A 26,708-nucleotide genomic window follows, 5' to 3' on the forward strand; every position below is an offset into this window, starting at 1 on the left:
TGCTTCCCTTATGTAGATTGAAAACTCTTTGTAATGTTTCCAGCTCCAGGGCTTTGCCCCCCGCCCCTCACCACACTTTAATTAGCTGCCCTAAGTCTTTCTGTAGTCCTCTTTTCCCCATAGGTATCAGGACTTCCTGGAGGGAAAATTGGACCACATCTAATTATTGTTAACGGAGAAGGGGCAGAACTATCTCACCCATTTGCTTTGCACCAGACATTTGAATTAACAGAAAAGGCTAGGAGACCCATTATGCAAGGCTAAGACGTTTGAAGCAAGGAACTGAATCAATGGAAGGGGCACAGTCAAATGATATCTGCTGGAGTGTACAATCAAGAAGGTGGGTAATATGGCTCGGGAAATGCAACCCAAACAGGAAGCTGGCCATGCACACAGCAGAGTCTTTGTTAGTCCTGCAATGATGCATCAAGGACTGGCAAAGGCAGAAGCACTTGACCTGTGAGTACTGCAGGATCCAGCTGAGCTTAAGAGCACGCCGGATCCCTAAAACCAGAGCTATGAGGAAATGGTCCTGGGGTGGAGGTGTAGGATACCCATTCAACTTTTCCTTTTCCATTTTTATTTAATCTTTATTGACACATCATCAAAATTTAGCTTCATGTGCTCACCAGCCACCTGGGACAAAGGCTACAGCAACACTAAAGATTGAAAGCACATGACTCCATGAGGGGTAAATGACATCTCCCTGGATTGTTCAGAGGAAGCCAGGTGCTTTAAATATATGGTGTTGATGGAACTCACACCTCTCCTAACGCTGGTGCCATTTTTAAGAGGTCCCTGAATGGTGCCATTTCCTACTTGTATTGTATGTTTCATAGGATATTGTGGTGTCGAGCAGCGTTTGAAATTTGCCAGGCCCAAGGTCCATTTTGCACCTGGCTATCAGCCACTTGCGCCCAAGATGCCCAAGTGCAAGGATGGCGCATGATGTCTCCACCACCTGGAGGTGCATGCCTGTTTTCACACAATAGCAACACATCCTGTAGAATTCTATCAGTTATATTTTATCTGCACAATCAGAATGAATTTCAGTAACCAACAAGTCATGGCAACTAGACATTCCATTTTGGTAACTGTAACCCTGGTTTAAGTAGCTACTTAGCCCCCTAACTTATATATATATGAGGTTATAACGCTGGTGTCAAGGGAACAATCTTTTCAATACCATACACATCATGGCTTCCTGGAGGAAACATTGGATAATATCTTAATTATTTGTATAGGATAAGGGAAAATGACTGCCTTGCCAAGTAGATTTTATGTAGAATTCTGATATGGAAGTAGTAGACTAGGGACTGGATTCAGTTAATAGATCCTGCCAGCAGAAGCCCTGCGGAAGGCCTTCCACCTTCCAACAGGGAACTCCACTCTCACTTCCACCTGCATGTCTCCCACCCTGAATTTGGCAGGGAGTGGAAGAGGTCAGGAGAACCCCCAGAACAGCATGCAGGGGGAGGAGAAGGTTGATTGTTCTGTCTGGCAAGCAAAAATGCTTGCACTGGTGGAATGATCAGAAAACGTGACATCAAATTCCTTTCTGGGGAAAAAGAAATAAGAAACTGATGAATGAGGGGATTGCAGAACTTGCAATAAGGATTGCAAGGAGCTGAAGGAAATGGGGATTGTAGGACTTGGGCTGTGGTGTCTACGCAATAGAAGTTGCAGAGCAGGCCCACAATAGGAAACCTACGTTCACTTCATGCTTGGCGCACATGTGCCGGAGGTATCTTGGATTAAACGCAGAAGCCTAACCAACCATGTTAACTTTGAGGAAACCAAAAGATAGTTCATAGACTATCACACAGGCTCATTAAGCTCATGCACTGGTTTAAAAAACACAAAATGTCAATAGCATAATGTGCTTAAGTGAAGGAGACTAACGGAAACAAGGGAAATCATTGGACAATTTAATAAGGGCTGAAGACCCAATGAGGCTGTTTGTTTTTATCTGTCACCTGGGCATGAAGTTTCCTTGAAGAAAATAATTTCTGGATCTGAGATCATGTGGTCATCCTATCCTCCTCATGCACACTGGTCAACAAACCATGACAGCCTTTCTGTTACAAATTCTTCAGGCCTTTGCACGTTCTAATTTATTTTAATGGCTTTGAAGACAGAGTTTCCACTGCATCCCTGGGGAGGTTGCTTCAGCCTTACAGACTTTGTTGCCCAGAGCATTTCTTAATGCTGTAACATTTAGCTTAAGCTGCCCCCTGAATCACTCCCAAGCCATTCCTCCTCGCCCCAAGCATAGCAAAAGCTGACTCTAGTATTAAGAGAGTTCCACTGGCTGCTATCTAGCTCCAGTCTCCTTCCAGAGTTACAGCAGAGATAAGCACAGAAGAAGTAAACAAGAAGGGCTGGTGGAGAAATTTGGCACACTGGGGCTTGCGTGTGTGTGTGTGTGTGTGTGATTACTCTGTTAAATATTTTTACGTGGTATTTAAGTTTGGTATTTGGTATGGGAGAGTGCTAGTGATGAATGGAAGTGAGAGCTGGACCATAAAGAAGGCTGATCACCGAAGAATTGATGCATTTGTATTATGGTGCTGCAGGAGACTCTTGAGAGTCCCATGGACTGCAAGAAGATAAAACCTATCCATGCTGAAGGAAATCAGCCCTGAGTGCTCACTGGAAGGACAGATCCTGAAGCTGAGGCTCCAATACTTTGGCCACATCATGAGATGAGCAGACTCCCTAGAAAAGACCCTGATACTGGGAAAGATTGAAGGCACAAAGAGAAGGGGACAAGATGGTTGGACAGTGTTCTTCAAAGCTACCAACATGAATTTGACCAAACTGTGGGAGGCAGTGGAAGACAGGAGTGCCTGGCGTGCTCTGGTCCATGGGGTCATGAAGAGTCGGACATGACTAAACGACTAAACAACAACATGGGAGAGTGCTATTACACTCATATCCATGCCTACCTTGACAACAGAATACTGTAGTGTACTCAGAGCTAAACCATCCAAAACTGTACTTGTTTTTTCTCTGTCTTGCTCTGCAACGAGCTGTTCTATGGCTAACCACTCATGGTTTGTCTGGTGGAGACAAACCACAAGCCTGCATTCAGATGTAACACTATGCCAAACCATGGCTCAGGCCCAAGTAGTGCAGCAGTGGCAGCAGCAGCAGGACTAAGGAGTGCTGCAGCCACAATCTTCACTCACAGAACCCACATGATTGCTCATTCATGCCGAGCTATGGTTTGGCTCAGCGTTACGCGCAAACTGGGTCACAGCGTGTGAGCATGTGGGTCAGCTAGGTGCTTTCTGTGTGTGCATTCAACACTTCCACTTATTGTTTCAGCTTGGTCTTTCAAATCTGGCTCCCGTGTGATGCAAACTTCTATAAATTTTAATTTGTTCCTCACCCCCCCCCCCGGTGCATCCTGGCGGAAGTGTACACAGGCTCCGATGAAGCTAATAAGTGGTTTTCACTTGGCTCTCAAAATTATTACACAGCTAAGATCCAAGCTCTCTTAATCAAGCGCAGAGATGCAGCTGGCAGTGGGAAACTGCCAACAGCTCATTACAAATAAGGAAACATGGCCTCTTCAAGGACAAAAGACAGGTCAAATCCTAACAGGGATGCGATACAACTAGCATGAAGCACCTTTTCCTTTTCTCTTTTCTCTTAGGTTTCTTACTTGATCTCGGGCCCTTTAGTTAAAAATCTCTGGCAACAATGGTAGGGAAGGAATCTCTGCCTGAGTACCTGGAAAGATATAACCACTCAAAGGTAGACAGTACTAGGCCAGGCAAACTGACAGGATAACACAGCTTCTGTTTTTATTTGTGCAGAAACAAAAAGTTCACAGAAATCCTGATTCTTTATTTGTATTTCTTCTTTTCTTTCTTTCTTTTTAAAAGATTCTAACATTTAAATGTTCAGTCCAACTAAGATATACTCAGATCAACGGTTCATTTGTTTCAATGAGTCTACTATGAGTATAACTAGCGTTGGAGATCACTTATTACTCTTACTACTATGTGCAATGGATTTTTATTTAAAGTGCAGTTCCATTTCATCCAAATTCCCCAAGGGATATGCAAAACTGTCACTAGAACTCTGTTACCCAATTTGGAAGTTTGCAAGTTCTCCTCCATGTGTGTTTCCTGGGAAATCCTTTAAAGGCTCAAGTGAGAAAAACCTCTTGCCCCTGTGCATTTTAAAGAAGGTTCCCTCTGGCTCACTTTGCAAACCAGGCCTATCGCAGGAGAAGTTGCCACCTGCCAGCATCCTTCGATTCTATGCACCTTTTAAAAGTGCAAGAGTCTTGTCCCATAATGAATTTGAGAAACCCCCTCTGTGGTCTCTTCAATGTAATTCACACTGAGCTTGGCAAATGGCAACCCTTAGGCTACAGGCCATGTGCCGAGTGCTGAAACCTGGTTGTCCCAACTGCCAACGGAATCCACACACACACAAACGCACACACCTGACATCAGCTTGCTTGCAAAAAGCGGTTTAGGCAGGGAGAAGTTTGGAGAAAGGAGGCAGTTGTCTCATTTTGCCAACTTTTTTCTCCCCTGCCCATCCATATGCACCTCTCTGTTTATCGCACTTACATTTACGAAACTCCGTCCCCATGGCATTTAGACAGGCACCTACTAAGTCTGTGCTTTAGATGCCTGTTGGGGGAAAAAAAAAACTTTATTTTTTGTTCAGGCCTTCCCCAGCTGAACTGTTTATAGTTTGCAGTTGATGCGATCTACAATGAAGGGTTTTTAAAAAAATTATGCTTTAAAATTTTGTTATATAACTGATTTTATCTTACGTATTTTCCCCCCATATGCTCTTGCTCACTGCTTAGATCCTTTCAAAAACATGTTTATAAATTCAGAAGAGGGCTCTGATGAGGAGAAGGGCTCTAAAGTCACCGGAATGAAGAGCTCCCCAGGTGCTTTCTAAAGGCAAGGAAACCCCTGGGGTTCTGAAGACTTTGGGGGCCCATAGAGGGAGGATGCTTAAATTCACACCCCAGCTTTTCTCCAATGAGCCCAAGCTGGTGCAAATGGTTCTCGCCCTCCCTGTGTTAACCTTCTATAACAACCCTGTGAGGTAGGTTAGAGTGACTGGCCCAAGGTCACACAAGTGAGCTTCATGGCTTGCAGGGAAACTAAACACTGGCCTCCCAGGTCCTAGGCCAGCGGTTCTCAACCTGTGGGTCCTCAGATGTTGTTGGACTACAACTCCCATCATCCCTGAGCTCTGAGAAAGGTTGTCCTAGGCCAACACTAATCACTAGGCCACACTGGCTCCACACAAGATCTGCTGCTTGTGCACTATTTTTTTTATTTTATTTTTAAAGTGAGTGTGGGAGCCTATCTGGTTCCACAATCCTCCAGTCTTTCTGCAGTGATCCTGTTATCAGCCCCAGACAGAATAAAATACAGCTGCAGCTGTCAAAAGCAATTTTCTTTATTTATATCTTAATTCATTGCAAGAAAAGCTGAGATCCTGTTCAGAGAAGTCACAAATAAGTTTCTCTAGATGCCAGCTTATTTTAGGCTTCGGAGGCATTCACCCCCCCCCCCCCATTTATGACAAAAAGCAGGTTTTTCTTTTAAAATGCTGCTGTATAGAAAGTGGATTTTGCACACAGAAAGCGGAAGTCCTGAAAAATGTATTGTAATGTTTGTTTGTCTTACAAACATTATGTATTAGGGCTGCAAAGTTTAATTGGTCTGATCAGCTGAATACATCATCAAATAAAGCTTTATTTAGTTAATTGATTGGAAAAGCCACATTTCAGCCAGCATAGAATCATAGAATCATAGAGTTGGAAGAGACCATTCATGTATTATTATTGTTATTTTATTATTTATTAAATTTATATATTACCCTTCATCACAAGATCTCAGGGTGGTTGACAAAACAAAAACAAGGTAAAAAAACCAAATAAACAAACAAAACAATACCCCCCCAACAAACACATTTTAAAGGCTGTAGAATATTAATCAGCCAAAAGGCTGGTTTGAGAGGAATGTTTTCGCCTGGCACCTACAAATATACAATGATGGTGCCAGGTGAACCTCCCTGGGGAAAGCATTCCACGAATGGGGAGCCACTGCAGAAAAGGCCCTGTTTCCATCTTGCCACCCTCCAGACCTCACATAGAGGAGGCACTTGAAGGGTCTCAGATGATGAATGCAGAGTCTGGGACAAATTATATGTGGAAAGGCCATCCTTGAGGTATTCCGGTCCTGAGCTGCTTAAGGTTTTATAGGTCAAAACCAGCACTTTGAATTGGGCCTGGAAACTGACTGGCAGTCAGTGCAGTCGGGCCAGGATCAGTGTAATATGCTTAAACTGTCTTGCCCCAGTGAGAAAACCTGGTCACCCAGTTCTGCACTAGCTGAGGTTTCCGAACCATCTTCAGAGGCAGCCCTGTTTATTATTAACATATTCATTTCAGGAGCTAATGTAAGTCTCGGCACATGATAATCAGGTGGCACTTATAAAATTTTTAAAAAGGAACAGCCCCCTTCAAAAACATTAGCGGAGTGGAAAGGCTAGCAGCTGAGACAGCAGCCGATTCACTGGAATTCATGTCCATTGGGCGGAATGTGTGGTGCAAGGCAGGTGTAGGGAACTTTTGGGCCCTCCAGATGTTGCTGAATTACAAGTCCCATAATCCCTGGCCAATGGCCATTCTTGCTGGGTCTGAAGAGAGTTGCAATTCAGCAGCATCTGGAAAGCTGTCAATGGTTCCCTAACCCTTGGAGTAAAACAAAAGCTTTCACTTTACTCTGAAGCTGTCTGATAGACCGTGGAGAAGAAAACACCACAAAACGTCCTCTGACGGATGGCAAGCCTCCGTGGACACGGCGAGGCAACTTTGCTTTATATAATTGGGCCCTGGGGAAATGCCTAACAGAGGCTAAAGAGGATCATTTTCAGAAGAGCGAAGCACCCATAACGCCTATTGATTTTTCACCGAGAGTTCTTGGCTCTGAGCACCTCTAAAAATTAGGCCACATCTTTTGAGTGCTGCTTTTTTTTTTAAAAAAAGTCTTCATTCATTTCATTTACTAGCCTATCTTAGCTGCCTGTGTTGCTCTGACACTCGTCTCTTAGAAAAGGTTTCTTATCATGGCTGCAATCTTACACCAATCAATAAAATATAGAGTATCACTGCTGGGGCAGCAACAAAGCCTCTTTTTCAAGAGTACCAGGAGAGGTCTACTACTCTTATCCAGCTATGTGTCTATATGTGTGTGTGAAATGTTGCAACTCCATCTGCACAAACTATTTCAAATTATTCTCTAAATAATTAGCCATGCCAGCTTGAGATCATAGCAAATGAGTTGAACCAGTGAACGGGCTTCAGGCACATAATCTCTGCATGGTCTTCCAGAAATAATGATTTGTCAGTTAGGCAAAAGTTTTCAAACAGTTCCCTAATGTTGGGAAACCAAGTGCCATCTATGCTGAATTCTCACACTTTGGGTCCAAACTAGACAGATATATGCTTCTTTTCATGTCTTCCATGACCGCCAGCACATTTTCTTTCAACAGTTCACCCTGGCTGGCACCAGGAAAACCAGCACATTTTGAGCCCATTCTAAAATTGTCTGTACCACATGACCACTGGCCATGCAAGCTGGTGTTGATGGGAGTTTAAATCCAACATCTGGAGGGCCATAGGTTCACCACACTCTTTTTAAAAGCCAGTAGCAAACTTCATAAATTTTGACATTGCTGCTGCTGCATTGCTGAAATCGTTATCCCACCTTTTCTCTCCCCAAAAGTAGAGAGGCTGGTCTGGATGTATATTGTGGTCTTTGTTAGTTTGCACCTGGTGAAAACTCATGAATCCTTTAAAACTACAGTAAGTGAAGCACAGATTCACTGAGGCAGCAGATAAGGCCTGAGAGATGAAAGACTAGTTGCTCAAAAGCGTTGTTCTGCCTTCTTTGATACACTTCAGTTGATCACACACTGGCTGCATTTTGCACACACCTGAACTTACACATCTACAGAACCTCCCAGATAAAATAGATCTCAATTTGAATTTGCCATAACTTCATAGAGACAAATACAACATCAAGTATTTCTGCTAGCACAACAAAGCTATCCCCCTTCTCCTCCTGGACACATGCGTTAGCTTGGAGTCCTTGCCCTGGTTTCCATTAGTGTACCAGTTAGTTGATTCCAGTTCAGATATTTTACACCTTGACTTCCTCTCCTCCTTTGCTATTGTTTCTCTTTTTATTTCTTCAAGGCAGTTTAAAAACTTCAGCACAAAGTTTTAAACCACCATAAAACTCCTTACAGCACCTGCTCTTACTCATCCTGATTCCACAGAATACCATGCACTGATTCAGAAGGAAAATCAAAGATTCGGGGCATCCGGAATGCTACCTTTACCCCTTCTAATATATATATATATTCAAGCAGTTTTCCATTTATAGCTCAGCATGTAGCACAGGATTGTACCTGCCCCACATAATGAACCTGCTGCATTAATGCATTGCACATAAATGTTTAAATGGGGCATAAATGTGTTAAGTGCATGTGTCCAGAAAACTGGACTCTAAGCAAACATGATCATGAATGTGCAGAAGCACAATGGGCCCAGAGATGGGGTAAGTCACACTTCAAGGGTGGGGCAGGCAACAGAAATGTCACGTCCCTGCATCTCGGGTATCTCTAACCATTTTAAACCTAAAACAACAGCCAGCTTGAATCCAAAAACACTAGAACGTTGTCGAAGTTATCAATCACTGCCCAATGATGCCAGCAGGGAAAAATAGCCATCAACATTGATGGTCTCGAGAAAGAAAGAAAAACCTCGTAATGAAAACCAAGCTTACCCAATGGGCAGGTAGGTGGAGGACTCAAAGCATTTTGTTTAGGTGACGCTTCTGAACACATGTAAATATTGAACAAGGAAACGAGTCTTTCATCCCACAGGTTGGCGCCCTCCCAAAATAATTTTTTTTAAGCCCTTCACTTATTTATCAGCACCACTGCTAGAACAATTTCTACCTCCACATTATGCACGGCAACAAGATGCAAATTCATTATGTGAATGCATAAACTAAGTCACAAAACTTAATGTTAAGCATTCAATGTGCCGGTCTCAGCAGACTTTCTTTAAATAGGCAACTGATCTCCAGAGTTAATGCAAGGTGCACGATTATTCATAAGTGGTTTTGCCTTAGGGATAGTTTGTTTTCATGAGGGACTAGAACTTGAGATGGGCAGTGGCCTCTTCCCTTCACACTGAAGTATATAGGATGAAGTATTATTTGATTTGCAGGGTGGTCCTTCAGACTTCCATTACTTCCCTTCCCTTCACCAGACAATAAATAGACAATAATATATTTACAATTTTGTGCAGAAACGAAAGAGGGAAATTCTGTCCCTAGTTGCCAGGAAATGCTTATCAGCAATGTTTCCTCCCTAGCCTCTTTCCCTGTCTGTAAACTGTCAAACCTGGCTGCCTTGCCTAATTGGACTTTCCCCCACGTGGCAACATTAACTTGAAAGCGCAGGGCATAAATATTTCATGATGTCACAAAGGCTAATGACAGCCCTCTCTGAACTTGCAACCTGACGGTGCTTATTAGTCTCAGGCTGCTTTTTGCAAAAAGGGAACAGCAGGGCCATCCCAGAAAAGCTCTGAAAGCAAGATCTTCCTAGCCACATACCTGATGAGCTCAAGTGTGCCTGGGAAAAGAGTCTACGATTTCTACATTGCTTTCACCTTGTACTGTTTAGAGCTACTCCCACCTGGGATCTCTGAAAAGGCTGGTAATTTCCACACAACAGTTATGTGGACTTTTGAAACAATGCACAGACACACTTCTAGGATTCACTCCTTTTGACAGCGCTCTCTGACATGCACACAGCTTCATAATATGGGGAATCTGCATGGGTTTGCCACAGTCACACACACATGCACACACAGCACCTAAGGTGCCATGGCTTCCTCTATATTTTGCACACAAGAGCACCCAGCATTTGATTCAGCATGAACTTTGACGATAACATTTTACCAGATATGATTGCAAGTATACCTGAACTGTTGACAAGCCACAAAGGTTTAGCAGTACTTACACAATCTCGTCGTTCTGGAACTCAAGCTCTCCGCAAGTGTCTTCAAAGTCCTCTCCACCCCCTTTGGCTGTGCCTTCGAGGGTTTTGTAGGGCACAATAACATTTCCTCGCGCTCCAGATGTCCGTAGCACTCTCACTTCCATCGTTCCCACGCTCTCACTCACGTGAGTGACTGGCTCCTCAAAGGTAAAAATGCCAGCGTGGTCGTCGTCAAAGATCGTGACAGTGGCAGTAGCAGGCGACCCCAGGCAAGCCACGGTTGCAATGTGGTTGACCTCCAGAACACCGTCTTCTCCCTCCTCAGATAACATTTTCACATTACTGAGGTGAACGAGGAAGTTCTCGTCTTCCTCAAATATATCGTCGTCAATTATGCCCACCCGTATTTCCTTCTGCATCTCGCCTGGCTTAAACACCACAGTCCCTTCAGTGAACTCATAGTCGGAGCCAGCGTTGGCTGTGCCATCTTCTGTTCGGAAGTCAACTGAGATGGTCTTGGTCAAATCGCCACCTCGGCGAGCAATAGTTAGAGCTACTGTGCCACAGTTCTCTAGGCACTGGTAGGTGCCCTGCTCAAAAAAGACCTTACTGATAGGGTCGTTGTCTGCCACTTCACAGTTGACCTCGTGCATGCTGACCGCTTTCCTTGCCTGGTCAGCTGCATGCCTCTTCAGTATGTTGCCAGCTCCCGTCATGAGCCGAGTAGCCTGGATACGGTAAAAGGCTCGGCTCTTTTGCTGCTGGCTCAATACCTGATAGTTAGCTAGCTCTATCAGCTGCTCAACTTCTTTGTCTGGGTGCTTCTGCTTCAGCTCTTTGAGGATCCTGGCCATTTCCCTCCTTGCTTCCTCGTCGTCATGGTCCTTCTCGTCCACCTCTAGGACCAGGGTGCCGTCCAAGAAGCTTTCGACATGAGAATTCACCACCTTCCCATCCATTTCAATGTCCGCTTTGGACTGTGGCCCTTCGCCTTCGTGCTCGATGATCATGCCCCTCTGCTTGCCAGCCCTGTACTTCTTGTAGACGTACTTGTAGAACAAAAGCCTTCTGTCCGCAACCCATGCGAACACCACGCAGATGGGGAAAAAGAACAAGGTGAGCAAGCCTTCCCAGACCTCGACAACCCTAGGAGATATGACAGACAAAATCAGGTAGAGCCATGTGTAGGCAAAGATGCTCCAAGCGGCCGTGACGAAAAACACACGGAGGTGCTTAATCTTCCTGACCTCCCCATCAGGGACAACGTAGACACAGATGGCTATGATGACAAACATGTTAAAAGCAGCACTTCCTACAATAGTGCTCGGCCCAAGGTCCCCTGCAGTGAAGCCATGGCCGCACACTTCAATGACAGAAAGGAGAATCTCAGGTGCAGAAGAGCCCAGAGCCATCAGCGTTAAGTTGGAAACAGTCTCGTTCCAAACTCTAACAGTCGTCTTGGTGGTCTCGCCATTGGGTTTCTTGATCGTGATCTCTCTTTCTTGGGATGTGATAACTTCTATGGATGACATGAAGCGGTCTGCTATGATGGATACTCCTAGAAACATATAGACCATAGCCACAAAGTATACGGTAGCTCTTGCTATTTTATCTCCAAAGGAAGGGTCTTGAGGCTCCCAGATTGGCAAAATCACACCTTTCTTACAGAAATAGGTACCAGAACACGCATCAGCTTCGCTGGCATTTTCGGACGGATGTTCTGCATGCACTTTGTCCATGTGAAATAGCAGCAAGAGCACACAAACACTTAAAAGGTGAAGACCACCAGGAAAGGCAGCTAGATTCTTTAATCCCATCATGATTGGCTTCTCGTACCAGTTTCCCAACGTTTTCCAACCTGCAGAATACAAAATTGTAAAAACGTGTTACTCAGATTCAGGTAGCATGGGGAGAGTTGCAAAATTACTGTCTTTCCGCAGGTCACATAGATTTGGAGCATCTCACAGCGATAAATCCCGTTTACAAAAAATAATGGTTTGTCAAGTCATTAGCGAATTGGAACAGTTATATCATGAAATCCGTACATCTGCTGTCGGCTAATGATTTCCAGTTCAACTTGCATTCAGTTGAAAATCACTGAACTAATAAACAACAACAAAAAAACCACAGGTGTTTACAACCAATTAAGCTTGTCTGAATTAACATGGATTTTTGACAGCACAGGCAGATCCTTGCTGAAGTGTCACCTTTTCCCTTTTTTAATGAAACAAACAAAACAAGACACCATTTCCTGTAGTACTATCTGGTAGAGGTTTTCTAAACGCCAAATGAAAATTGCTAGTAACATTCTAAATCTGGGTAAGAATAATAAACAAACTTGTTCGCAAATTCCCTTCCTATATTTTATGGCCATGAATTATACAAAAAGTGGAATAAAAAATAAATAAACAAAGGTCAGTGGCATGCTTGTCCATTCTCCAGCATTTACATGTCGATGGGGAATTTAAACGATGGGTCTCAGAAAGCTAGTCACCTAGAAAGTTGCCTGTGCCTTAATAACGTAAAAAAAACCTCTGTTCAGAGGCCTCTGGGTACTGCATCTGATACTGGAAGCATGACAAGGGGCCATTGATAGCTTTATCCTCCATGAATGTTTCTGGTCCCCTTAAAGCCAGCCCAAGCTGGTGGCCGTCACTTGCAGTATCAAAAGATCTTTTTGTCTGTCTCGAATCTTCTGGCATTCAGCTTCACCGGATGAGACCAGGTTCTAGCATTGAAAAAGAGGAAGAAAAAACTCTCCCTGCCCAATTTCTCAACAGCATGTACAATCTTATACACCTGGTGCCGTCCCTGTGTTTTGGACTACAACTCATGCTGGCTGGAGCTATCGATTGCTCCATTATTGCTTTATTCTTTATTGTAAACTGTTTTGAGGGTTTCCCCACAAATCAAGCAGTGTATAAATTCGATGAAACAATCAAATAATAATTGGGAGCTGTAGACCAAAACATCTGACAAGCACCAATGCTGGCGAAGACGGTCCTAGTCTGTTTATGGTTGCTGCTCAAATTGCGTCGCTATCAGTAGGGCAACAAAGATATGGATACACTTCTTTTATCTCATTCTGCAACACAGATTCTACCATACCCCTCTCCTTCCAGATCTATGTGCATATCATATACAGTGGTACCTCAAGTTACAGACGCTTCAGGTTACAGACTCCGCTAACCCAGAAATAGTACCTAGGGTTAAGAACTTTGCTTCAGGATGAGAACAGAAATCGTGCTCCAGTGGCGAGACGGCAGCAGGAGGCCCCATTAGCTAAAGTGGTGCTTCAGGTTAAGAACAGTTTCAGGTTAAGAACGGACCTCCAGAACGAATTAAGTTCTTAACCAGAGGTACCACTGTCTGTGGTCCACTTTCATGTATCTGATGGAGCTGCACCTTTTCTGCTCTAGCGCAAGCTACGACACATTTGTCACAGCAGATCTACACCACAGCACATGCAACACACACACGTGACTCCCCTCAACAAATCCTGGGAACTGTAGTTTGTTAATGGTGCTGGGAATGGTAGCACTTGGAAGATTCTTTGTGGGGATGAAGTCCTGTATACTGGGTGTGCTTAAAATCAGTGTTCAAAACTAGCCAGGTGCCAAGCACATTTTGCACCTAGCTTCCAACCACTTACGAACAAGTGAAGGTGCCTGGATGCTAAGATGGCGTCTGACATCTCCACCATTTGGAGGTACATGCCTGGGGATCATTGAAACTGAACTGTTTTCACACACTAATAGCCCATCCTGTAGAATTCTATCAATTATATCTTAGCTGAAAAGTCAGAATGAATTTCTGGAACCAAAATGCTTTTTCTGTGCAGCCTGAGCAGGAGCAGTCACCATTAAGAAAAAGAGGTCAGAACAGGTCAATATATATGTGGGCTATCCCTGGATAAAGTGACTTTTCATCTTTAAGTTCTCAAAGCTCTTAACCTAGCTCAGATGCTTAACTAAAAATGGCACCAGAAAGCTATGTCCCCTCTGCTATGCTGCACAGAACGTTTCTTTTCTTTTAAGCTTATTTTTGTTTGTTTGAAACATTTACATATCCTTTTTTTCTATTTATAATATCCAAAACTGTTTACTTTAATTATAAAACAATTAAAAATGCACACAAAGAGTTTTGAAAGAACAGGAGCAGCAAAAACCTGTTCTGCAAGCCAATAAAAGCAGCAGCCAACACCAGTCCGCTCTTTAAAGCCTTGGAGAATAAAAGGGTCTTCACCTGTCACCTAAACAATAAAAAAAGCAGGTTTTGCCTTCCTGAGAATTGGGGGGGGGGGAATAAGGTTTGAAACTTCTTTCTGTGGTCCTTTTAGTTTGCTTGTTTGCCATGGGTGTTAATGTATAATGAAGGTTTGCTGACCAAGGAGAGTCTGCTAATTTCCTCCCCTTGGCCATAGGAGCTGGTTTTAACAGATGCTATCTCTGGCACCCATTTGTTACACAAATTGTGGCCAAAAAAAGAGGTGACTTTAAAAGGTGTCAAAACCACAGATGAGCAGAGCACCTTCTTTCCTGCCCATGAAGAGCCATTTCTTTCCCCCAGAACGTGGTAATGGGGCAGTGCACAGACCCATGCAAGAAAACAGAATGATGAAGCAATGGGTAAGGCTGGTATCTAAATAGTTATATTAGATGGGCCTAATGCCTACTAAGGTAAAGGGTAAAGGGACCCCTGACCATTAGGTCCAGTTGTGGCTGACTCTGGGGCTGCGGCGCTCATCTCGCTTTACTGGCCAAGGGAGCTGGCATACAGCTTCCGGGTCACGTGGCCAGCATGACTAAGCTGCTTCTGGGTGGTGCTGTGGGTTAAACCACAGAGCCTAGGACTTGCCTATCAGAAGGTCGGTGGTTCGAATCCCCGCGATGGGGTGAGCTCCCGTTGCTCGGTCCCTGCTCCTGCCAACCTAGCAGTTCGAAAGCATGTCAAAGTGCAAGTAGATACACAGGTACCGTTCCGGCGGGAAGGTAAACGGCGTTTCCGTGCGCTGCTCTGGTTCGCCAGAAGCGGCTTAGTCATGCTGGCCCCATGACCTGGAAGCTGTACGCCGGCTCCCTCGGCCAGTAAAGCGAGATGAGCGCCGCAACCCCAGAGTCAGCCATGACTGGACCTAATGGTCAGGGGTCCCCTTTACCCTTTTTAAGGGTTTGGCCCATGCCCACCAGCATTTTTCCTTCTTCTTTTTTAAAAGCATGACAAGCTGATTTAGTATTTGCATTCCACTTTCCCAACAACAAATGTTGAGCTCAAAGTGGTTCGCAGTAATCACAACAGCATTTTTTTAAACAAACAAAACAAAAAACAAAACCCCATTGTGATCACTATACTATCACACAATAGCATATAAAGCAAACAACGACAAATTCATCAAAACAACGAATAGCATTCAACAAAGTCATAGTAACTCACAATATTGCCAGGATACTTCCTAATCACATGGAACCAATGAAACTCAGATCAGCTCTTGAGTGTTGGACTAGGATCTGGGAAATCGAGGTTCAAATCCCTGCTCAGCCATGAAACTCACTGGCTGAACCTTGGGCAAGTCACAGACTCTCAGCCTAACCTGAGCTCTCAGGGTTACTGCAATAATAAAATGGGGAAGAAGAGAACCACATATACCACCTTGGGCTCACTGAAGGAAAAGTGGTATATACCTAAATGGAACAAACAAACAAACAAACAAACAAACAAACAAACAAATAAATTGTGCAAGCCATTTGGATCTTAGGTCACAGGAGCAAAAGCTCTGCTCAGCTCCCAGAGGACCCTGGTTTGAGGCTCTATGCATACAAGAGGTTCTGACATACAAATGCACTTTGTGGAAATGTTTACCTTACTGTAAATCCCTGTGGAACACATTCCCACTGCCCAAACACTCAGTTTTCAGTGTGATATGTATACTCTATGTGAGATAAATCCATTCCACACTTCCTTTCCATTCAGCCACCATCAATTAAATCCATAGTTGTTGCTTTTTAAAAAATATATCTATATCTATATCTATATCTATATCTATATCTATATCTATATCTATATCTATATCTATATCTATATCTATATCTATATCTATATCTATCTATACAAGTGTGCTTTGCGAACTCTGGTTACTTCTACTGAATACCACAGAGTTGGCAATGTTAATTGTTTAATTATATATACACATCTGTGGCAGAGAAGAAGCCTGGAAAGTTTATGTAAGATGCGAGTGATTGAAAACAGATAATTAGAATGGAAATTGCTACGTAAACTTAATCTGCAGTAGGCTGAGATTGGCACAGCTAGGAAAACACAGGATGTAAGGGTCAAACTTCAACCAGCAGCAACAGACCAGTGTGTAGAAGCCAGGCTGCCATTAACTTAATATAAAGTGGCAGGCAGTGGTGGAGGGGTAAAGAACACCAAGGCCAAGAGCCAAGCCCTCCTCTCCAGCACTTTCCCCCACTAAAATTGCTTTCTTTCCAATGCCTTTTTCTTGAGCTGGGATCTGAGATCAAAAACTGCATTTAAAAACAAGTGATGCTTGGGGGAGGAATCTGATTCCCCTTCCCTCTCCTACCTGTCAATGCTTCACCCCCAACCTCCCACTTTATATTAAAATCAAGATGACCCACGTTTATTTTATTTACCGTATTTTTCGCTCTATAAGACACAATTTCCCCCCTCCAAAAATTAAGGGGAAATGTGTGTACGTCTTATGGAGTGAATGCAGGCTCCATGGCTTCAGTGAAAGCAATGCGAAGCCTCTGAAGCGCAGTGGGAGCACTTCCACCGCGCTCTAGAGGCTTCACATTGCTTTCGCTGAAGCCTGGAGAGGCGCTGCGCAGCTTTCCCTCTCCGCGCAGCGCCCCTTCAGCGAAGTGGGAGGAGAAATGGAAGGGGCTCCGTTTCTCCTGCCGCTTCGCTGAAGGGGCGCTGCGCAGAGAGGGAGAGAATTTTTTTTTCTTGTTTCCCCCCTCTAAAACTAGGTGCGTCCTATGGTCAGGTGCGTCCTATAGAGCAAAAAATACGGGGTTTTTTTGCATCTATATCCCACATTTTTCTCCACGGAGCTGAAAGCAGTGAACATAGTTCTCGCCCCTCATTTAATCCCCACAACAACCCCATAAAGCAGGTTAGGCTGAGATGCAGTGACAGGCCCCAAGGTCACCCAGTGACTGGGGATTTGAACCCTGATCTCTGACACTCTAACCACTGCACCACACTGGCTCTTGTGTCCTGCACGGAAAAGTCTTGTTTAACCCAAATCCTGCTTACAGTACTTGTGCACCACAATGCACTTTCATAAATCAGATCATTGCATGCACCGGTTTCCTCTCCAGAAATGCCCCTTGCTGAACTACCAAACTTCCTTAAACTCAGAAAAGCAGTTTACAGTTTGGGACTTGTGAGCACTTGCAGAAGGATTGGTATCTCCACTGGATCCTAGCCATTGTCATCCGCTGTTCAGATTTTTATCAAAGACGTGTCAACAAGAATGCAAGTTCTTTCAAAGTGAGTGCACTAACCCCTCCATCCATGAACCTCTTCAAAACAGGCAACAATGTTTATGAAGGCAAATCTGTTGGGTGCGGGAGGAGCTGTTCTCTGGTTTGGATTACAATCCTAGCTGGAAAAGAACTTTCAGGGTCACAATGTTCACCTCAAATTATAAGTCACCACAGTTTTTCTTCCAAATTCAGGAATTACAAACTTTGGCAAGCTCACCACCCACCACTAGGATATTGAGCATATTGAATGTTCAGCCTCAAGGAGAAGATATTTTGCAGCAAAGCTGGTCAAAAACACTGGAAAAAAAATAATAAAATAAAATAATCACAAAGTATTACACTGAACTGAAATTGCCTTCACGTAGAAAAACAATAAATGTTCCCACAAGTATCGTGGTTCCCCATCAAGACAGGTGCCATCTGGACATATTTGACTTTCAGAACTGCTGTGTTATGAAACATTTTTACATGGGTAGATTATATCAGCAAATACAATGGTTATAGTATTGACATTTTCTAGTTACTGAACACTGGTAACCGGTGTAGGCAAGCACTGGAGCAAATCCTTTTGTTGTTCTTGCTTACTTGCAAGAGTGAGGGCTCATCCGAAGGCAGCCATCAACACAGAGTTCTTAGAGGCCAAAGAAAAAAAGGAAAATATCGTACCTGTTTGGCCCGATTTAGTTTTATTTGAAAGCAAGGAGGAACATGGTTGAGGATATCTCTCTCTCTCTCTCTCTCTCTCTCTCTCTCTCTCTCTCACACACACACACACACACACACACACACAGAGTTTACAGACAAATATGGCTGATAAAGTGACTCAGGGCATTTGAATACTTTAAATACTTTCCCTTGGTATAATAGAGCCCATGTTTTTGTCGCCCTGTCTTGTTTAACCATAATGTCTGTGCTATAAATAGTTCCAGTCTCTACCTTCCACGCATTCGCATACCTGTGCTTTGTCTATTTTGGTTTTATTTTGTGTTTTGTCTTTATCCAACATTGATCCGTAACTGTATATGGACTATGTATATCGTCATCAGAAACTGTTTGATAACACTGCATTTTGCAGAATTTTGTATAAACTTTCTTTTGAAAAGTAATGAAAAATATTTTAAACTGCATGTATTACATTAATCACCTACTTTGCCCTTAATGCAGGCCCCAATCTGGATTAGGACATTGGCATGGGTGTGTGGGCAATCCTCTGCCCTTTGTGATCCTGATCTGGTTGAGTCTCCTGTCCCTACTACTTTTTGAAAATGAAATGTATATGCTGCTTGAGCGCAATAAACCTTCCAAGTGATTTATTTGCATGGAGAAAAGCTCCCATTAGCTTTAATGAGATATTTCCCCATGGGAACAGCAAAGGGCAATGGATTCTCTCTCTCTCTCTCTCTCTCTCTCTCTCTCTCTCTCTCTCTCACACACACACACACACAAAATGCGCCAGGGCCTCTCTGGTGAGTTATCTGTGAAAGAAAAACCTTGGATGTAGAGGGCAAACCATGGCTTGTGTCCAGCTATGTTTTACTCAGAGCCCATTCTTTTCAATGGGTCTTCTCTTAGTAGGACCTGCCTTGGATACAGCCAGAGCTATTAACAGAATACAGGGCTTATCTACAAAGCAGGAAAAGGTAATTTATGGTGTGCCTCCCAAACTACAAAGGCAGGCAAGTCATGCAGTCCTTTCGCTGAAACTAATTGCACCTGGGTATAGTCAACATCTGGGATAAGTCTGGATGGGAGATCGCCTGGGAACCCCATGCTTGTGTTCCATGGAAGAAAGGCAGGCTATAAATATGAAGATTAAATACATTGGGTAGATATCTTGTTTTACTGGATGCAGAAGTTACACTCTAATGTCCCACCAATCTTTTCACCCAGACTGTGAGAGAATTATGGGCAAATGAACAGGCCAGCCTCACATGCGCTCAGACTTATGTCCATGGTTTGGGAAAGACCATAACTTCTACAGCAAACATTTAAGTGTCGCGACAGATAAAATCTTCAGGGTTTGTCACTGCATAGCTTGCCTCTGGAAATTCAGTCATATTCTACACATGATTTGTAGGGACTTCTATTTGCTTTTATATTCTATTCCATACAATAGAAGCAGTTTGTGGGGGTGAAGAGCTAAGTTTCTTTAGTTTTAGCTTAGTCATATGGCTTCAGGCAGTCAGTTTGACTGAGTGTCATTTGGTAAGAAAACTGATACCCTTTGGTACAGTTTAGATGGCTTCCTCCAGAACCACAGCCGTGAACATTTTTAGAGCTCTAATTTGCCACTAACAGCCTAAAGGAATATTACAGAAGGAGATTAAATGCTGTCATTTAACACTGCCACATGTGTTATGATTATGTACATATACACACATGCATCTCATAAATCAGTTGGGGAACTATTGTGGAATCTGGTTTTCTAGGAATCTTGTCTTGCTTTAAAAACAAAAAGCATGGTGCTAGTCCTGATTGTCGGTGAGCTGGGAAAATGCGTAAGTGGGCATGAGTGACCGAACCTTTTTGAGCCCGTGAACACATTTAGAATTTTGAAGGAGTGCCATAGGCAGTGCCTCCTCTGGTTACTTCTCTTCCTTCGGACTACCTTGGACTATTCTTCCCATTATCACCACCGCACAGAAAGAGAGAAAGCATGCATATACAGTGGATGCTCGGGTTGCGAACATGATCCATGCGGGAGGCACGTTCGCAACCTGCAACGTTCGCAACCTGCAGCGCCACACCTGCGGGTTGTGATTCGTTGCTTCGGCGCACGCGCAAAGCGTGATTTAGCGCTTCTGCACATGCGCGACCGTCGAAACCCGGAAGTAATCCGTTCCGGCACTTCCGGGTTTTGGCGCGTCCGTAACCCAAAAAAAGTAACCTGAAGCGTCTGTAACCCGAGGTATGACTGTACATAATTTGTTTTGGGGTCTGGGGAAAAGTCAGATCCAGTAAAATTAAAAGCTGCATGATTTTACACAGAGTACCCCCAAAAGCCACCAAGAAATTAATGCTTGTGTTGGTAACACTGCTCAGTAAAAACACAGAGATCTGCTGCTTGCCAGCATCACCAAAATATTGATGATGATGATGATGATGATGATATTATTTATACCACGCCCATCCGGCTGGGTTTCGCCAGCCACTCTGGCCGGCTTCCAACAAAATGTTAAAAATACAATAAAACATCAGACATTAAAAACTTCCCTAAACAGGGCTGCCTTCAGATGTCTTCTAAAAGTCAGATAGTTGTTTATTTCCTTGACACCTGATGGGAAGGCGTTCCACAGGGCACAAATCTGCCTGGATGGTGATGATTTTCTGAAGTGGTTGGCCTTCTGGCACTGGAGTCACTGCGGGCACCAGTGAGGAGAGGAGAAGGGGGAGGTCAGCTCTGTGCATGCACATGCATATGACTGCTGGATTGGTTCTGCCAGTGCATTTGTACAGCACTCACTACCCCTCTCCAGATAAACTGCACTTCCATGTCAGCCACGCCTAATGATTTTCCTCATGTAGGAGGGCAAGGAACCCACTAAGACATCACTGAGCACATTTGTGGACCACACAGCTAACCTATATGGTTTTGAGGTGACCCCATTTAAAGCTTATGAAGATCTAGTGTGCTTTTTAATATATTTTTTCTTTTTTACTTTTAATTAGTTTTTTTAATGATGCACTTGTTAATGGGTGCTGGCACAAAATGGCTGCCGTGAGCAGCAAAGAAGAGGAAGTGGGGGTACTACAAACCAGTGAGCACCATAATGCACAGCAAACAAAGCACTGTGAAGACCCATAATGATCCATGTCCGACATCCATGATATTTATGGGTCAGTCAATGGAGACAGCTCTGATCTGTAATTTGATGGTGGTTTCAGGGAGCAGAATAGAAAAATTAGGCAATTTTTCAAGGATTTGTTTTACTAGATTTGACCTAGATTTACTAGATTGGCACACGCACATTCTCTGCCCAACAAACACTAAATTCTCTCCCTCCTTTCCCTGACTCCTGCTGCTCTCCACTTTTTCTCCCGTTCGCTTCCCTCAGTCCATCCACCTCTGGAATCTCCCAGTACATCCCTTTTCCCTCTTACCCAGCTGGGGTTCATGAGGGAGCAGAGTGGCAGATCTGCCTTGAAAACTTGATTATCTATAATAAATAATGTTTTTTTAAAAAAATCCTGCCCCCACCCCACAAAAAGGAGAGAAAAAGGTTTCTAGTATATATACCGAGTAAAAGGTAAAGGTAAGGGACCCCTGGACGGTTAAGTCCAGTCAAAGGCGACTATGGGTTGCGGCACTCATCTCAATTTCAGGCCAAGGGAGCCAGCGTTTGTCCACAGACAGTTTTCCAGGGCATGACTAAACTGACAACCATATGTCAGGAGTGCTCTGATGGTGTTTCCTGCTTGGCAGGGGGTTGGACTCGATGGCCCTTGTGGTCTCTTCCAACTCTATGATTCTATGATTCTATGATCTACTTGCACTGGCATGCTTTCGAACTGCTAGGTTGGCAGGAGCAGGGACCGAGCAACAGGAGCTCACCCCGCCGAAAGGATTCGAACAGCCGACCTTCTCATCAGCAACCCCAAGAGGCTCAGTGGTTTAGACCACAGCATGACCCGTGTCGATATACCGAGTATGATGAAGGAAGTGGGTTTTGCTTTATTTGTCTTACGGGCAATTCTTTTAGAAACTGAAACAACCACACTGTTGCCTCAGAAATGTATCTCCCATTTCTAGTCACGAAGGGTGTCCTTCAATCAACAAAGGTGACCAAAGTATGAGGGAATGAAAGAGAGCAAGAGGCTTGTCCTGTGTGTGTCACGGTCCTCTCTCTCTCTCTCTGTGTAATATAAAATATTTCCTGTCATACCTGAGATTGCTGTGTAAAAACGGTGTGACTATTAATTATGCCATGTGGAACATTTTGGGTGGGTGATTGCTTTTTTCAATGACTTTTTGTTCTTAGGAGATTATTTCAAGGGAGAACATGCCATGAAGAAACATTCAGGACTGTGCTGCCTATCACCCAAATTCTGCACAGAAAAGACTCGAAAATAATATTGTAGAGCTGGAAAAGGGCAACCAAAATAAGACCAAGGGGCTGGAGCAGCTCTTCATAAGGAAAGGTGACATCATTGGCAGCAAAACTCAATAAAATATTTTTTTTAAAAAAAGATACATTTTGGGCCATCTAACTTGGATGGTTTTAAAAGGGAATCAATCAAATTCATATTGGATAAGACTATCTATGGCTATCATGATGGCCATATTACCTCCATTATCAGAGGCAATATGCATGGGAGAAGGCTCTTGTCTTCTGATATGCCCCTGGCTGGCAACAACAACAAACAACAACAACAACAACGTTTTGTTATTTATACGCCACTCATCTGACTAGGTTTCCTCAGCCACTCTGAGTGGCTTCCAGCACATATAAAGACATAATAAAACACTAAAACAATTTTTTTAAATATATTTATATATATAATAGTGATAGCTAGAAAGGAAGAAAATGAGAGAAGAAAGGAGGAATATGTTTAAATGGTAGGGAAGAGGAATGACAGAAATAGCTTGTGGGAGAATAGGGTGCAAGTTAAGTGTGAAAGGAGAAGGGGAGAAGAAATTACAGGAGATGAGTAAAATTACTTTCAGGGGCATGTAGAATCTCTCAGCTTAGAACAGAATGCTGGACTCTATATGTCTCTGACTTGTTCCACCAGGGCTTTTCTTATTTTCTTTGCTCTAATGCAAGCGCCAGACTATAATATATCCAAGGGATGACATTGAAGCAGAGCCGCAACAGGTAAATGGAGCTCATATGATGTCTTGCAAGATATCGAAAAGGCAACTGGAGTACTGACTGCCTTCTCGTCCAGAGCAATGCTTGCGATTCTTTAGTTGAATGGGGGCAATAGTCCTGTTCCATTTTGCTGCAGATGATGCTTTTTTACCCAAAGAAGTAGACACCTCTCAATGAGCTTCACTAGCTGAACCTAAACAACTAACACTCAGCCGTCCAAACATAGCCCAATAACATTTGCAACATTAAGTGAATTTTGGGCTCCAGTTGCATCATATATGGTGAATCAGCTTTCTCTAACAGATAAATCTTGCATATTTGTGTGCGTTTGTGGGTTCATGAGTACCTCCACGGATGAAACCCATTTAAGAGTTTGCAATACATGCGTTTTATATTTAAGAAGCTTATGGAAGTCCATCTGCATGGTTTTGTTTACACGTGCAGTTACTCAAATAAAAATCCTTTTGAAAGCAAACGAATAGAGTATAGGCTTGCCTGCAATTTTCAGTATCTGTGGGAAGCCATGTGTTTCAAGGAGCAATGCAATATTGCAAGATCTCCCTTAAGATGATTCTGCTGACAAGGCCTGTTCGGATATTCTTGTGTGTCCTACATTTATCCAGAACTTAGGCAAGAGTTCCACAGAAAACCCTCTGGCAAGAATGGGAAGCAGATGGTTCAAGAGGAATTATTACACTTGGGGTCACTGCGTAAGGTTGTGAAGAAGAGCAGAGCCTCATCACGGTCTGGACCAGCTCCACTGCCTTAAAAGGATTTGGCACAGGTACCCTCAGCCGGCACAGCTGCGTTGGAACAGATTAATAAAGCACCTGAACTTTCATTTGGCTTCTTATTCCCACGAGCCCTTTTAATGTACAAATTCTTCTAAAACAAATTTCAATAGGCAGAAGCAAGCCACAAAATATATTGTATCATCTTTGCTGTCTTTTTGATGCACAGTCTGACAGGTTGCATGTAAAAAAATAAAAATAAAAAGATCACGTAAAAAAAGATCTTATACGTCAACTGACACAGCAAGAAGAAATCATTTTAGAGCAAATGGCAAAAGGGGTTTGAGGAAGGGGGGGGGTGAGGTGGAAATCAGCATGCACATTGCGGGTCTCCATGCAGCCTGGCCTAAACAGAGCAACGCTTGACTCTGAAGAATGCTTAATTATGCACCTTGCATACATGATGCAAATCAAGCAGATTTGCTAATCCTGCATTATTCATTTTGCTTCTGCTGATTCACGAGGGCAGGGGTGCAAGGGGTGCAGGAAGCTGAAGCCCCGTCCCTGGAATTCCTATCCCTTGACAGGAGCCACAGTTTAGTGGTAAAGCACAATATTTGCATGCAGAAGGCACCGGGTTCAATTGCTGACATTGGTGGCAGCAGGGCAGGGGAAGTGATCTCAGCCTGAGAGCTCAGAGAGGTGCTCCACAGCCGGAGTAGACAGTGCTGTACTAGACAGAACAATGTCCTAGTGCAGAAGGAAGCCGCTCCCTATGATCACTAGAAAGTCCCTTCTCTCCCCCCGACACGCCACTCCTGTGTTTTCTGCTTCTGAAATTCCACCAAGCCTTGCCCAGACAGTGAGGGGTACCCTTTTCAGCCCCAGGGCTAGATTCCCTGAGATCCGCCTCCAAGGGCCTTTTGGCGGTTCCTTCACTGTGAGAAGTGAAGTTAACAGGGAACCAGGCAGAGGGCCTTCTTGGCAGTAACACCCTCCCTGTGGAACACCCTCCCAACAGATGTCAAGGAGATAAAGAACTACAAAACTTTTAGAATACGTCTGAAGACAGCCCTATATTGGGAAATTTTAAACGTTTGACATTGTGTTATATTTTTATATGTGCTGGAAGCTGCCCGGAGCGGCTGGGGAAACCCAGCCAGATGGGTGGGGTATAAATAATAAAATTATTATTATTATTATTAGTGTTTTTTCTAAAAAAAAAATGTTTAGGGGTACTCTCATTTTGACTCAAGAAAATCACTATTTTATAGTTCGAATCAGGGAAAATAAATACAGTAAATGGACAAAAGTACAAAGATTAACAAAATGTTTAGGGGTATGCATATCCCTGCATACCGCCAGGAAAAAAAAACGCTGGTTGTTGTTGTTGTTGTTGTTGTTGTTGTTGTTGTTGTTGTTGTTGTTGTTATTATTATTATTATTATTATTATTATTCCCACTTGGGCAATCTTCCAAGGGCCACATATGGGAGAAGCCCGAGGCAAAACTGGAAGAAGCAACAAGTGTAAATTTTACTTTGTAGAGTAGACTAGTTTCTACATACACTTGAGCATACCTCTTTATCCTCCAATCCTGGGCACCAAGTTCAATTATCACAGTTCAACAGCACATCCTAGTCCGGCAAAAACACCCAAGAAATCTTGGTGCCCTGAGGCTCCCCACCACAACCACGCTTTCAAACCTGTGCAATTGCTAGATGCTGGGTCTTGAAAAAAGAAAAAGAAAACTTAAGATTTTCAGCCTGCACCTGTGGCCTACACACAAAACCTTTAACGCACATCCAAAGCACAAAGAATTCTGGACCCTGTAGTTTACCCCTCACTGAGTTACAATTCCCAGCAACCCTTAGCAAACTACAGCTTCAAATGTACCTGAAAGGTATAGTGTGAACACAGCCTTAGTTTCTTGTTTCCATGCTGCTGCAGCTCACATAACGGCAGCATATACAATGTCCTGTTTTGACAATCCTGACTCTCTTTCCAAATCCCTGAAACAAGGTGGCTGAAATTGCAACAGACATGCTCTGTCTGAGTGACTATGAGACTTTATCAAGCATTTATCATTATTGCTTTTAAGAACATCTTCTGAAAACATAAGACTGGCAATCATATATTACAATACATCTTTGAAACACAATTAATACCCAAATTAAAAACAGGCAAAACATAACTCTCTGAAGACTTTACTGAACCGCAAGTGGCAGGCACTCAAACCTATACCTACTGACCTGGGAGGAATAATTTTGAGCATAGTACCTAAATGTATCATAGGGACGCGGGTGGCACTGTGGGTTAAACCACAGAGCCTAGGGCTTGCCGATCAGAAGATCGGCGGTTCGAATCCCCGCAACGGGGTGAGCTCCCCTTGTTCGGTCCCTGCTCCTGCCAACCTAGCAGTTCGAAAGCACATCAAAGTGCAAGTAGATAAATAGGTACCGCTGCGGCGGGAAGGTAAACGGCGTTTCTGTGCGCTGCTCTGGTTCGTCAGAAGCGGCTTAGTCATGCTGGCCACATGACCTGGAAGCTGTACGCTGGCTCCCTTGGCCAATAAAGCGA

The 26,708-nt window shown here is 43.6% G+C and overlaps 1 protein-coding gene across 5 annotated transcripts in view; it reads right to left on the reverse strand.

Moving 5' to 3' along the window:
- SLC8A1 (solute carrier family 8 member A1) overlaps positions 1-26,708 on the reverse strand; it is a 299,351-nt gene that overhangs the window by 221,039 nt on the left and 51,604 nt on the right. For all 5 annotated transcript variants that reach the window (XM_079968542.1, XM_079968544.1, XM_079968541.1 and 2 more), the window contains exon 2: positions 10,093-11,929. In XM_079968542.1, coding sequence (XP_079824668.1) covers positions 10,093-11,891 — 1,799 coding nt within the window. In that variant the 5' untranslated portion in view covers positions 11,892-11,929. The remainder of the gene's footprint in view (positions 1-10,092; positions 11,930-26,708) is intronic.

This window comes from Podarcis cretensis, assembly GCF_951804945.1.
Source record: "Podarcis cretensis genome assembly, chromosome: 3".
NCBI classification, from domain to species: Eukaryota; Metazoa; Chordata; class Lepidosauria; order Squamata; family Lacertidae; genus Podarcis; species Podarcis cretensis.